The following is a 15,705-nucleotide window of genomic DNA, read 5'->3' on the forward strand; positions in this document are numbered from 1 at the left end:
ACGGTGCGGATTTGCTGCGGATCCGCAGCGGATTTTACCGCGCAGAAAAGCTGCAGATCCGCACTGTGATGTACAGTGCAATGTTATTTAATGGAAAAAAAAATAGCTGTGCGGAAAAATCAGTGCGGAATTGCTGCGGATTTCAAAGTAGTGCATGTCACTACTTTTGTGCAGATCTGCAGCGTTTCTGCACCCCTCCATGTTAAAAATCCACAGTGTCAAAATCCGCACAAAATCTGCAGCAATTCCGCATAAAAAACGCACAAAATCCGCATAAAAACTGCAGCAAATCCGCGGCGCCGGATTCTGCCAGGTGCTGCGGATTTTGTGCAGAAAATTCTGCACCTCTTTTCTTACGTGTGCACATAGCCTAACATGTCTGACACTATTGACTATAATAAACAGGACACGTGTATGATACCTGCTAATTGTGCAAACATCTCCGCAGATGTGTGGGGTCATAAATTCATCAGCTCCGCTCACCTCATATGCAGAATTAAGCAGCATCAGATAACCCTTTAAGCAAATAAGTCTTGGACCCGTGTCCAGCTGTATGGTAACGCCACAATGTTCACTATGTTCATGATTCCAGAGGACACGAAGAGAGAATATCATAATTATTTTTTTCAGTGTGGACTTTTTTTTTCTTTTTTTAGAATCCATAAAGATTGTGGGTTGAGTGTGGATCTATATATAATACAACCAAGAAAATGAGGCTTTACCCACTAATTAAGGGAAATCTTTATAGGATCCTTGGTAATGTTTATTTCAGATTTATCTGCACACTTATATTATGTGGCCATTAATTGTAAATGATTTCTGTATTTTTCAATTGTACATGTCACAAAATGTGAGCACATATCATGAAGGAAAATCGGAAAACCTATCCCAATGGGAACGCTGCGCCTCTTGTGGGTTCTTTGGGGTAGAAAGTTCTGCTCCATCTGTAAGAAGCTTGTGGAAATCACAGAAGAACAATCGCATTCAGATGAATGGCAAGGATTTTCCGCTGCAGGGATTTCACTGGGATTGCATGTAGGCGCTGTCGGAGTTCTGCTCATGGTCCCTGTGCTTTGGGGAAAATGCCTGTCTCAGCAAGGTAAGGTAATAGGTAGCTGGTGCCATAAATGGAAGAGCAGCGAGAAGGTAATGAATGTGGCATGATCAGATTGCAAGGACAACTGGAAATGACAGAGCAGGGCAGTAGATTACTATACAGACACTGCAGTACCTGTCAGTGAGGGTGGAAGCAACACAGACTGCAATACAAAGGTACTGAGAAAAGAGACTGCAATACAGAGGTACTGAGAAAAGAGACTGCAATACAGAGGCACTGAGAAAAGAGACTGCAATACAGAGGTACTGAGAAAAGAGACTGCGATACAGAGGCACTGAGAAAAGAGACTGCGATACAGAGGCACTGAGAAAAGAGACTGCGATACAGAGGTACTGAGAAAAGAGAATGCGACACAGAGGTACTGAGAAAAGAGAATGCGACACAGAGGTACTGAGAAAAGAGACTGCAATACAGAGGCACTGAGAAAAGAGACTGCGATACAGAGGCACTGAGAAAAGAGACTGCGATACAGAGGCACTGAGAAAAGAGACTGCGATACAGAGGCACTGAGAAAAGAGACTGCGATACAGAGGCACTGAGAAAAGAGACTGCGATACAGAGGCACTGAGAAAAGAGACTGCGATACAGAGGCACTGAGAAAAGAGACTGCGATACAGAGGCACTGAGAAAAGAGACTGCGATACAGAGGCACTGAGAAAAGAGACTGCGATACAGAGGCACTGAGAAAAGAGACTGCGATACAGAGGCACTGAGAAAAGAGACTGCGATACAGAGGCACTGAGAAAAGAGACTGCGATACAGAGGCACTGAGAAAAGAGACTGCGATACAGAGGCACTGAGAAAAGAGACTGCAATACAGAGGCACTGAGAAAAGAGACTGCAATACAGAGGCACTGAGAAAAGAGACTGCAATATAAAAGGTACTGAGAAAATAGACTGCGATACAGAGGCACTGAGAAAAGAGACTGCGATACAGAGGCACTGAGAAAAGAGACTGCGATACAGAGGCACTGAGAAAAGAGACTGCGATACAGAGGCACTGAGAAAAGAGACTGCGATACAGAGGCACTGAGAAAAGAGACTGCGATACAGAGGTACTGAGAAAAGAGACTGCAATACAGAGGTACTGAGAAAAGAGACTGCAATATAAAAGGTACTGAGAAAAGAGACTGCAATACAGAGGTACTGAGAAAAGAGACTGCAATACAGAGGTACTGAGAAAAGAGACTGCAATATAAAAGGTACTGAGAAAAGAGACTGCATTACAGAGGTACTGAGAAAAGAGACTGCAATACAGAGGTACTGAGAAAAGAGACTGCAATACAGAGGCACTGAGAAAAGAGACTGCGACACAGAGGTACTGAGAAAAGAGACTGCGACACAGAGGTACTGAGAAAAGAGACTGCGACACAGAGGTACTGAGAAAAGAGACTGCGACACAGAGGTACTGAGAAAAGAGACTGCGACACAGAGGTACTGAGAAAAGAGACTGCGATACAGAGGTACTGAGAAAAGAGACTGCAATATAAAAGGTACTGAGAAAAGAGACTGCAATACAGAGGTACTGAGAAAAGAGACTGCAATACAGAGGTACTGAGAAAAGAGACTGCGATACAGAGGCACTGAGAAAAGAGACTGCGATACAGAGGTACTGAGAAAAGAGACTGCAATATAAAAGGTACTGAGAAAAGAGACTGCAATACAGAGGCACTGAGAAAAGAGACTGCAATACAGAGGTACTGAGAAAAGAGACTGCAATACAGAGGCACTGAGAAAAGACTGCAATACAGAGGTACTGAGAAAAGAGACTGCAATACGGAGGTACTGAGAAAAGACTGCGATACAGAGGCACTGACAAAAGAGACTGCGATACAGAGGCACTGACAAAAGAGACTGCAACACAGAGGCACTGAGAAAAGAGACCGCAACACAGAGGCACTGAGAAAAGAGACCGCAACACAGAGGCACTGAGAAAAGAGACCGCAACACAGAGGCACTGAGAAAAGAGACCGCAACACAGAGGCACTGAGAAAAGAGACCGCAACACAGAGGTACTAAGAGACCGCAACACAGAGGCACTGAGAAAAGAGACCGCAACACAGAGGCACTGAGAAAAGAGACTGCAACACAGAGGCACTGAGAAAAGAGACCGCAATACAGAGGTACTAAGAGACCGCAACACAGAGGTACTGAGAAGAGACCGCAATACAGAGGCACTGAGAAAAGAGACTGCATAAAAGAAAGACAACCACTGAGGACTCTCAAGTCTAAATATTTTAAAAGAAAGACTGCAATACAAAAGCACTCAAAAAAGAGATTGAATACAGAACAGAAGCCTTCGGAAAAGAGACCACACAGAACTCCGAAAAAAGAGACTGCAATATAAAACTACTCAGAAAAGAAACTGCAAGACAGAAGTCAGAATACAGTAGCTCCACTACAGAAGATCTCAGACTCCTTCTCTTGCAGGGGGAGACCTCCATCCCAGACCCCTGTGTGACTCCTGGATCAGCAGCACTGCTTCTGGCTTTATAGATCAGCTCTGGGCTCTTCCTACAGATCCTATTTATGGCAGATTTGGATCTAAACTTAGAGACCAAGTAACAACAACAGAAGTTGGGAAGCCACAAGACCCCGCACTAGAACTTGTACAGGAGGAGGCAGGATCCTCCAGATCTATATAGTGGGGGGCGGCAGGGGGCAAGACAAAGGCAATGCTACAAACCTACAGAAAGCGAAAGGAAACCCCCCCACCTACACAGCCTGAAGGGTAATCCTGCCCACCCACACACAAGCCTTCAGCTACAGAGGGGGTCTTCCATCCAACCTCATTGATACAGGGGAGATCACGACCTGCAGAGGAGGAGGAGGACTTCCCAAATCCTCAAGGAGAGACCCTGAACTTCAGTCCATGGAAATGTAGGCAGCCATAAAGGAATCCCAGACAGCATGTAGACGATGACTGAGCTGCAGCACATGTTCCCTCAGCTCCTTCTCCTGCAGTTCTTCCTACTCGAGCTCAGGAGAAGGAGACGTCTCCAGTGAAGGAGGACACAGCAGATCCGGGCTGCAGAACCTCTTGGTGCATCTTCCAGGATTCAGCACATATGTTTTTGTTTTTTTAAACCCAGGACCAAAAACATCCGGAGGTGATTGGTCCATTGAAGAACCTCCCTCATCATCTTTGGGGTAATTGTACCTGGAGGTGCCCTGATTCCTAAACTCAGTGAGGACCTTAGACCTGTTCAGATGGTTCATTTAATGTGTTTTTACATATCCCCCTGAGCTGTGGACACACTGTCCAGAAATGAACCTGGGATTTCTCCTGACTTTCAGACATCTCCTCTGGATCCTCCTAGGTAAGGAACTCTTCAGCATGGAATCTTTCACTCAGTCTGTAAAATCTGCATTTGTACCTGTGAATCCTAGGTGTGACCACTGAATGCTTCTAATTATAATGTTCTTTATGTCACCACCCTAAGATGTTTCCATCATGCTCCAAGTAGGTGCCTGTTCCTGTATCCCCTACCTTGTTACCTAATTTAGGAGACATTATGCCGGTTATTACTAGTGAGAACATATTCAGAATATTAATTTATTTCATGTGTCTAGAACACAGTGACTTTTAAGTTTGTGTAATACAATATCAAAGAACTCTTGGGTGTCAGACTGCCTTTTCTTGTCTGGTGTCCACCATAGACAGGTGGCCATCGATATATGTGTGTGTGTGTGTGTGTGTGTGTGTGTGTGTGTGTGTGTGTGTGTGTGTATATATATATATATATACTTTTTTATAGTAAAATATGCCCCATTTTTTCCTTTTTACTATATCCAGTATTGATTGGCGATCTTCATTCATCAGATGCAAAAAGAAAGGTGGCTGATATTGGTAGCAATGTACACTCATTATGCCATGGGTCACTTTGTACCATTTGCGCTAGTCGTAAATTCTGGAATTCTATGATGGTTGTGATGTATTTTTTCTACCAATAAGTTTAAAAATGTCTTTCATCCTGTAAAAGTGCAAAAAAAAAACCCTGTGTGCATGTTTAAAAAAATAAAAAATAAATAAGCTGTTATTAATGCTGACTAGAGAATTTTGGATAGATTTCCAATTTTTGCCTAATTTATTACAATTTGGCTATTTTTTGCAAATTGATCATTGACCAAAACTATTAAAGATTTTGATGTATCGTGAAGGTTTTTTTTTTTTTGGCTGGTTGTCCTCCATTACAGGATGTTTATGGTACAATCTGAATTTTTGGGAAGAGTGATATTTCCAAATTTAGCAGGGAGGAAAAAAAAATATTTTTTAAATAATTTCTATGGAAAGAAAGCGATGGCAAAGAAATAATTTAATGGTGTCCTATTATTGATGAGCGAATATACTCCTTACTCGAGATTTCTCGAGAATGCTCGGGGGTCCTCCAAGTATTTTTTAGTGCTCAGAGTTTTCGTTTTTCTTGTTGCAGCTGAATGATTTACATCTGTTAGCCAGCATAAGTACATGTGGGGATTGCCTGGTTGGTAGGGAATCCCCACATGTACATGTACTTATGCTGGCTATCAGATGTAAATCATTCAGCTGCGGCAAGGAAAACTAAAACTCAGAACACTAAAAAATACTGGGAGGACCCCCGAGCGTGCTCGAGAAATCTCGAGTAAGGAGTATATTCGCTCATCACTATGTCCTATATAGTAATCACTATAGCGATATAGCTGAAAAACCATCTGGGGTGGACTACCTGTTATTGAGCATAGAGACTGGCATAGGAATTAGAGAGGTACCCCCATAAATTACACCTTTTCTGAAACTTGCTTATATAATGTCATGTCCTTGTGTACAATTCATTAACAAAGGATCAGTGTTTAGTAGTTGTTTTAACGTTGGCAAGAAAGAGCTGAGATCCATCCTATTTACCTGGAATAGATTTTTTTCTATAGTGCGTCCATGGGTACATCTTAAAGAGAACCTGCCATCAGGGTCATCCATGGTAAACTAAATGTATGGGCAGAATGGCGCTGTCATACTGATTTAATACATACTTTTAGTGTAAAAATCTGCAGCCAGGTTTTTGTTAAATCATCATGATACATTTCGGTTTCTTCGGCGCTTCGGGGTGGGACTTGTGGTTGGGACTGTCGGTAGGGTCAGAGGGCTGAGCCATGGCCCCTCTGCTGCCTCTGTTGCATTCATCATCATTCGTTTATTTAAATTTTGGGCTGGCGTTGTCTTAGCTGTGGGCAATGCTCGAGCTGGTGTCGATCTTTATGAAAATAGCATCGGCGCATGCACAGATCGACCTCTGGCGGTCTTTAGGAAAATGGCGCAGGAGGTGGTACATGTTCCGGTGCCATTTTCATGAAGGCCACCACCAGCAAGCGCGTCGCCCACAGCTAAGATGGCGCCAGCCGAAAATTTAAATAAATGCATGATGATGAATGCAGTGGAGGGGCAGTGGCTGAGTCTTCTAAGCCGAAGACCCTAACCACAGTCCTGCCCACAAGTCCTGCCCCGAAGCATCTAGGAAAATGAAATTTATCATGATTTAATAAAAAAACAGTCTTCAGATTTATACACTAAAGGTATGAGTAAAATCAATATGACAGCGCTATTCTGCTCATACCTTTAGTTTACCATGGATGATCCCGATGACAGGTTCTCTCTAAATCAGGGGTGTCAAACTGCATTCCTCGAGGGCCGCAAACCATGCGTGTTTTCAAGATTTCCTTAGCATTGCACAAGGTGCTGCAATCATTATGTGTGTAGGTGATTAAATTATCACCTGTGCAGTACAAGGAAATCCTGAAAACATGACCTGTTTGCAGCCCTCGAGGAATGCAGTTTGACACCCCTGCTCTAAATATAACTAGTAAACAGATGATCTAAGTCACAGAAACAGGGGTCTTAAGAAGCATGGAAAGAACATTTATTACCTCCCTCCTATAGGCTGTGATAAGGTACAGGACCGTATCAAGTGGGTTAAATCAAAATATGTGGAGGAGCAAATTTGTCCTTATTGATGCCGACTGATCAAGGTAAAGATGGCCTGATTTTGGTGGGACTTGCTAACCGTCTAGTGAGTAGAGAGGCCTCAGGACTCTCCCATGATAGGTGATATGGCTGGAGATAAGGATTAAATAAAGTTCTCATCTATATGGGTTGGGAGTAGCGATCAGTCAAACGAGCCTAGTATATATGGCCAGCCTAAAGACCGATATGCATTAGACTAACGCCGGTCCACCCTGCCGACATTGGCAGACTCGTCCAACCTGCCGACATTGGCAGACTCGTCCAACCTGCCGACATTGGCAGACTCGTCCAACCTGCCGACATTGGCAGACTCGTCCAACCTGCCGACATTGGCAGACTCGTCCAACATTCTAATGTGTATTGGAACCTTCTGACTCTCTCCATTGAGATTGATCTAGTATTCTTATTTTGGAGTGACAATCCTTTTGTTCTCCGTGAATTAAGTTGACTCCTGGTCGTGGCTCTTTCATAGTGAACACTTCCGTGTACGAAGCAGTCAACAGAATTAGATGAATTCTGTAGTTAATTTGTTGCATTTTTTCTTGAATATTCTTAAAAACATCCTTTTCTCCTTGGACTGACGTTAGTAACGCTTCCTTGTCCGATTTTGAGAAACTCTGTTAGCAAAAGTGGCTACACAAGAATACAAGTACCGTAGTTACTTTTTAAGTCTATTTTGTACTAAACAAAGCATGGGTGCCATTGCTCATCAGGGTCAATGTCATTGTCAAGGGAGGGGGAAGAGGTGAGCTGTGACCATCACTTAGTGAACAGTGGATATTCAGTTTTTTTACTGTGTACGGAGGTGTCACCTTTCATTGTAATCCTGTCTATGGTGATAAGGAGACCACTGAAGTCTTCTATACAGAGCAGGAAATATGAGTGTAGTAAAAAAAACTCTGTGTATAAGGTGAAAAGTGCAAGACTGTTTTTTTTTCTTCCTTTTAATATATTTAGTGATATAGAAAAATTACAAAGCCAAATAAAAAAAACACACAAAAACCTTTAATTGCACATCTTACATGTTTCTTATGAAGTATAAAATCAAAGTGGTTAAATAAATGTTGCTGTGCATTTATAATTTCCATTTATTTTCCCCAGAATAGCAGCATATACAAGTCAAATACTAAAAAGTAACAATGGAGCCGACAATAGCTGTATATCAATAAAGTGCTAACCAAAGTGAGTGTAACACAAATACAATAAAAAAAAAACAAGGCAAGTACAAAAGATCGGTTGCATTTCCTAAATTTAAACAACATAAATATTAGGTAACAAAGACCCAGACAAGACAAATCAAAATATTTAAAATTCTATTTATTGCGCCAGAACCTTTTTCTGTGGCCAGAAATTGGCACTGGGATACAACCCATATGACTGGCATGATAACCAATAGTGCCATGTAAACGTGGTGGATCTCCAAGATTCGTATGAATGGACAATACCTCTAAAGTGATGTCAAGCAGTATTCAGTAAAGAAAAAAGGTGCAATGCACATGTACAAACAATAAATAACGCAGTATCAAAAGAATATAAAAATAAGCAATAGCTATGTGCAATAAAGTACTATGTACAGAGTTTCGCAAGTAGGTTGGCTAATAGAAAAAGCATCATACGTGAAATTGACCCTACGTGTATCGTCACAGGAGGTGGCTTCACCCCAATGCCAATTTTTGGACTAGGAAACAGGGTCTGGCAAATTATAAATGTTATTATTTGTCTTATTTATGGGTTTGGTTTTGTTACTTAACAAAGATTGACATGGTTCAAATTTAGGAGGTGCAAACAATCTTTTGTGCGCATCTTCCGCTCTTTTTGAGTTACGCATAAAAATCAGTGTTGCTTAGAATTTAAACTGTGCATAAACGGTAAAACTCTCCCGTTCTGCCCGAAGTCCGCACTGTGCAATTATGTGTTACTTAATTAAAAAAAAAAAAAAAATCGGTCAGTTTGTAATTATACATCCCTTTAAGTCAGGAAAGGCATAGTGAAGTGTTGAAAAAAGGCTAAGGCTGTGTGTACACATAGAAAACTGTGCTGCTATTCCTGATGTGTTGGCCGGAAAATTTGCTGTGTAAAATACACACGATTTTGTCACATTTTTTACATGCGTTTTTATTGCAGATTTTTTCCCACTCATTAACATGGGGTGAAATATCCAGCAAAAAAACATGATAGAATTGACATGCTGCAGATTTACAAAAAAATAAGCAACGTGTACATAAGACTTCAGGAATCGCATTTACTTTGCTGGTACTAGGAAATCCTTATGGTTTTGTGACAAATCTGCACAAAAATAACACACAACAAAAACACAACATGTGCATAGACCCTAAGGGCTCATATTCACTTGCGTGAACTACGGCCGAGTCTCGCAGGTTAAAACCCGGTTCTGCCGCCGGCACTCCAGAGTGGAGCGTGCGGCTCCATGTATTGCTGTGCGGTCGCACGCTCCGCTCCGGAGTGCCGGCGGCAGAACCGGGTTTTAACCTGCGAGACTCGGCCGTATTTCTCGCAAGTGAGAAGGAGCCCTAAGGCTGTGTTCACATGTTGCATTTTTGCTGCCTTCTTTTCTGCAGGCAAAACCTGCTCTCTTGGCCAGGAAGAAGCTGCTTAAAAAATCAGGTTTTGCTGCCTTTTTTGCTGCATTTGTGTTTCCTCTTGTCCATGCTGATAAAGTTTAGTGATCACCCCCCCCAAAAAAAAAAAAATCAGGCTGCAACTGCCTTAAACTTTTTGCATCAAAAATGCAGCAAAACCTGATTCCTTCATTTTTGCTGCATTTTTGCTGCCTTTTTGAACTTATCCATTACTTTTTATGGGTGGGGAAAAAATGCAGCAAAAACGCTTAAAAACTGCTGTGATATGCTTCAGTTTGCAAAAAAAGCAGAAGTTTTCTAAATCAGTTCAAAAAACTAAAACAATGTGTGTTCATGACATTTGTGAAATCTCAAAGCTGTTTCTGCTACGGTAGAACGCAGCTTAAAATTTGCATAAAAAAAAAACGCAGCAGAAACGCAACATGTGAACATAGCCTAAGGCTACTTTCACACTAGCGTTAACTGCAATCCGTCACAATGCGTCGTTTTGCAGAAAAAACGCATCCTGCAAAAGTGCTTGCAGTATGCGTTTTTTCCCCATAGACTTGTATTGACGACGCATTGCGACGGATTGCCACACGTCGCATCCGTCGTGCGACGGATGCGTCGTGCTTTGGCGGACCGTCGGGAGCAAAAAACGCTACATGTAACGTTTTTTGCTCCCGACGGACCGCTTTTTCCGACCGCGCATGCGCGGCCGGAACTCCGCCCCCACCTCCCCGCACCTCACAATGGGGCAGCGGATGCACCGGAGAAATGCATCCGCTGCCTCCGTTGTGCAATGCGTTAAACGCTAGCGTCGGAATCTCTCCCCGATGCATTGCGACGGGGAGATTCCGACGCTAGTGTGAAAGTAGCTTTAGTGTCAGGAGAACCTGCGCACGGACTGCTAAAGTAACTGAAACCTACAAATTCCATTATTTACAGTTATAAATGTGCAGGCTGCAATTTTAAGGGTCTTAACCATTGGAGAACATTTGACAAACTTCTAGTGCGTGCCATTATATTATTTTTACAAGGTGGCATCTGTATTTGTGAATTTGTGACATGTCATTTATATGCTGGGTATTATGGTTGCACTAAAGAATAAGAATAAATAAGAGGTTGCTAAGAATCCAGTATCGGAAAATGTAAGTACACGCTGGTAACTTGATCGTTCTTCGGGTTCAGTGGATTTACAGGGCTGCCCGGGACGCCCGCTCAGGTTGCCTCGGTAATAAATATTATTCAGCGGCAGGTAAGTGGGTTAGCAGAAGTTTTCCTGACCAGACCTGACCCCCCCATTAATAGCCCCCTGGATAAAATCAGCAATATGTAAACAAGAAACAGCATGTACCATCTCCAAGTAACCACAGGCCGTTACCGTCAGAAATTGGGATAGAGCATGTGCTTCATCTCATGGCTACTTGTTTTACTATGTGTGTTCCATATAGAAATATTTCCTTGCACGAAAATTATTTTAGCATTTTATGAACTTTCTGCTCCAGAGCAATGCATTCCTATGGTCTGCGAGTGTCACACAACCAATGATGTCCATCATGTCCACCTCCAGCCTTCTGCAAGTCACTCATCTGCAATGCTAATTTTATAGGCGATTTCCACTAATATGTAAATCAAACTTTACCACTTTGTGCTTCAAACTTGTAGCTTCTCTGTGTTCTGCCAGTGGATGAGAAGCTGAATATCTCCTACCTAAGAGATACAAAAGGTACAAATATAGGCAATCCTCCATGCAGTAGAGGACGCAGAAGAGACACCTGTGCAAGGACACTATATGGGCCCTTTGCAGTCCAATATCTCATCATAATGCCTAATTCTTCCTGCTTTGGAGGTGAAGTGGCCCCATTACCTCTTTGGCCCCAATGGTATGTCCGCCATTTGGCCCCCTTGTATGTCCGCATGGATGTTACTCTATGTGTCAGCTGTTATCATACAGTGTGTTATTTTCAAACAGTTCTTATAGTCAAAAACTAGGAATAGATTCAAGTAGCAGATATAAAATCATTTCATTTTTACATATATTTCCCCTCCCTTTACATTAATTTAATACCATTGACGAAAACATCATAAAATTATGTGTTTTTAACACATTTCGAAATGTGGAAGCAGTTTGTAGGAAAGGAATAGGCTTATCCGGGCATTTTATGGGCATGGCTTTAGATGCACCAACGTACATAAAAATGTTGATGCAAAATATTGATCTGCAAAAAAGCCAACCAAGAGCGGGTAAAGTTACACAAGTGCCTAAATATATGCCAGATTTATTACACAGTAGGATTGAGCAGCATGATTCTCAGGAGCCTGATCCAGCAGCCACATCGGTGATCCATGGTCACAAGATCAGAGATCCGCGAGCTTCCTCCTACCTGCCGGTATCCTCACTGTCTTCAATAGTAGGCTTGGTGCAACATCATGCGTCACGCTGAAATGATGGCATCAAGCTGAGCCCTATAAACAAGAGGCGCTGAGATTGACAGCAGATAGGAGGGGCTCGCAGATCTCTGGTCCAACGGCAACAGACTACCGACATGGCTTCTGGACCACGATACTGAAAATCTTTTTGCTCGCTGCTATCATCCAGTCTAAACTACAATGATGAGTTTGGAGAACGTCAAACTGTCTACTGTTAATTTCCACTTGTCCACAAAATTAGTAAATATTCCCCCAAATGCTTGCACCTCGAACCAAGACCACTTAGTTCACTGCAGGATTGCCCAGACTGGATGCAATTGGATAAACGTCTGAACCATGATCAGAACTACGTCCATATGAGTTTCCAGCCTCTATGTAAACACAAAGATTTTCATTCATTAACAACAATCAGAAACCTAGTGAAAAAAATAAAACAAAGTTGCATCATTTTTTATTATATAAAGGTAAAGTTTTGACTCATTACATAAAGCCACAAATCACTGGAGAATTATAGAAAAATATTGAGAATTGAGAGTCCTCAGTGGTTGATACCTTTTAATGGCTAACTGAAAAGATGGTAACAAATTGCAAGCTTCCGAGACTACACAGGTCTCTTCATCAGGCAAAGACTAAAAAAAATTCTGAACAATCACATTTTTATGCACAACATAGCACAGAGAAAAAAAAAAAGGGTGGGGGGGGGGGGGGGGAAACCATGGATAAGACAGGTGACATGAAGCAGAATTACCATGAGTGATAAACAGTTATGTCCATAAATATTGGGCCAGCTCTTAGATAAGGAATGTTTTATTGTCCTCTGATTAGGGTCTCTGTTGTGATGACCCCTTATAGTCTGAGGGGCAAGTTCCTTAGTTGATGTAAAAAGACATAAATCCATGCGACACATTCATTCCTCCACTAAGGCTGTCAAAGGTCGTCATCAGTTTATATTCCCAGACTCTTCTGTCTCTCTGAGATTTGAAGTTTCCTTTTAACACAAGTAATTTCATGTCCATAATGTTATGATTTGGGAGACAAAAATGTATTGCCACAGGTAGATCCATTCTTTTTTCTCTTGTATGGTGATGAGAGTTCATCCTTGCTCTCAGTTTCTGCCCTGTCTCCCCCACATACAGACTCCCAGTTGGGTATTTAGTACAAATAATTAGGTACACCACATTAGAAGTGACGCAGCTGACAGTACCTGGTATCTTGTAGTCCTGATGTGAATTGGGGATCTTTATCTTGTCCATGGTCATTATAAATGGACAGGTTTTACATTTTTTATTGGCTGCAAGGAAAGGTTCCTGCAGCTGTTGGAAAGGACAGGGAGCTCTTGACAATGATGCTTCTTAGGGTATGTGCACACGTCAGGATTTTTAGCGTTTTTTTGCGGAATTTCGCTATAAAAACGCTATAAATCCGCATAAAAAACGCTAAAATTATGCATCCTATCATTTAGAATGCATTCCGCATTTTTTGTGCAGATGCATGCGTTTTTTTCCGCAAAAAAAACGCATACCGCAAAAATTCCGGACATGCTCTATCTTTTTGCAGATTTTTTGCGGATTTCTAAGCAAAAAGGACATTCCAGAAAAAACAAAAAATCCGCAAAAATTCCGCGCAAAATCCGCGCAAAAAAAACCACGCGGATTTCTGTCAGAATTCTCAGGATTTGGTCAGGAAAAAATCCTGACGTGTGCACATATCCTCAGATTTCCTTTTTTTTTTTTTTTTTTCTCTGTGCTATGTTGTGCATAAATATGTGATTCTTCAGAATTTGTTTCAGTCTTTGCCTGATGAAGAGAACTGAGTAGTCTCGAAAGCTTGCAATTTGTTACCATCTTTTCAGTTAGCCATTAAAAGGTATCAACCACTGAGGACTCTCAATTCTCAATATTTTTCTATCTACTGGCTAACACGGTACCAAGATATATATCTTTCCTGTATGGAGAATTATATGATTTTTTGAGTTTTTACGTCTTTGCATAAACTTGACTTGTGACGAAGAGCTGAAAGATTGAAGTATGCAAATACCGCAAATTAATTGAAATCATTCTGTTATTTGCTGTTGTTGATTCTTCAAATAATAATTAAGCTTGTTTACAAACGTACTGGAGCATTTGGAATTTCGTAAGACCGGGAGAACGATGCACGAAATGAAAAAAAAAAAAGAGAGATGAATATTTACTTTTTTTGTTGGGTTACTGAATTCCCCTTACATACCAAATAAGGCATAAAATGTGTTTTCGGTCTTTAGAATGATATAACTAGCTCTATGGAGGTGACTCAAAGGGGTTCCTACTAGGGTTGAGCGACCTTGACCTTTTTAGAGTCGAGCCGTGTTTCGCGAAACCCGACTATCTTAGAAGTCGAGTGGAATCGGCCGATTATCGCGAAAAGTCGGGTATCGCCCGAAACACGAAACCCAATGCAAGTCAATGGGGGAGCATAGTCGGCAGTGAGTGGAGGCCAGGAAAACACCTACACTGCCCATTTTAATGGCAAAAACATCCATTCTTGTTAAAGAAGCTTGTCAATCGTAATTTACCTTATAATAATTGGAAGGCATTTGAAATTGGGGGTCATTTGGCTAAAGTTGTGGGGGGTAGGGATGGTTCAAGTAATTAGTGGGCCCAGTAAGTCTGGACCACGTCACGGCAGTGGAGCAGGGAGAGGTAAGTATTTCAACTTTGCAAGTGCTGTGATCCTGAGCAAGCAGGGGGGGCCCACTCGTTGGCATTGGCACTGGCACAGGGCCCCTCAAAGTACAGCGGTGTGTTTGCATGGCGGGGGAGCCTCCCACCGGCAGCAAAACTTTTGCGTACTATGAGAGGCCCTGTGCCAGTGACGTCGCCAACTAGTATTCCTCCCCCCACCTGATGAAGGAACCTGCACTTTCATCTGCACCTTCCTCTTTGTCCCCGTGTAAGGTGGTATGGTATGCGGGAAGAGGGACCTGACTTTCAGCAGGGTCACAATCTTGCTGTGTAGCGTGCACGGGGAATTTTGCGTTATGGGTCAGTGTACCAGCAGACTCATCTATCACTGGCTGGGCAATGGGCAGGATGAGGAGGAAACACAGATATAGGCCCAAAGAATAAAGTTGGCTAAATGCAGTTCAAAATTGGTAACACAGGACTAACCAGGGGGCATTGCAGTGGAGGACAACTGGAATGAGAGGCTGACACAGAGAGTAGGCCCAAATCAGTAAGTAGTCAAAATGCAGTTCAAAATTGGCAACCGTAGTAAACAGGCGGCACAGCTTTGTTCAGTGGAGGAGAACAGCAAGGAGTGGCAGACACCGATAGTAGGCCCCAACCCAACTAGTAGGCCAAATGCAGTCTAACATTAACAACTACTTAACGAGAGCCTGAAAATGGAATTTCAGGACAGGAAACCAGGAGAACAGCAAGGAGTGGCAGACACCGATAGTAGGCCCCAAACCAACTAGTACGCCAAATGCAGTTGTTCCGTTTAACCACAATTTAATGAGAGCCTGAAGATAGAAGTTCAGGAAAGGCAACCTGGAGAACACCTTGGAGTGGAACACACCATCTCTCTACACCCCATACCCAATT

The 15,705-nt window shown here is 42.3% G+C and overlaps 1 protein-coding gene across 1 annotated transcript in view; it reads left to right on the forward strand.

The window, feature by feature from the left end:
• Positions 1-2,644: 2,644 nt before the first annotated feature.
• Positions 2,645-15,705, forward strand: part of RAMP1 (receptor activity modifying protein 1) — a 124,061-nt gene continuing 111,000 nt past the window's right edge. Inside the window, exon 1 of the mRNA XM_069733383.1 lies at positions 2,645-4,437. Coding sequence (XP_069589484.1) covers positions 4,386-4,437 — 52 coding nt within the window. The 5' untranslated portion in view covers positions 2,645-4,385. The remainder of the gene's footprint in view (positions 4,438-15,705) is intronic.

Source organism: Ranitomeya imitator, chromosome 7 (genome assembly GCF_032444005.1).
Source record: "Ranitomeya imitator isolate aRanImi1 chromosome 7, aRanImi1.pri, whole genome shotgun sequence".
Taxonomy (NCBI): domain Eukaryota; kingdom Metazoa; phylum Chordata; class Amphibia; order Anura; family Dendrobatidae; genus Ranitomeya; species Ranitomeya imitator.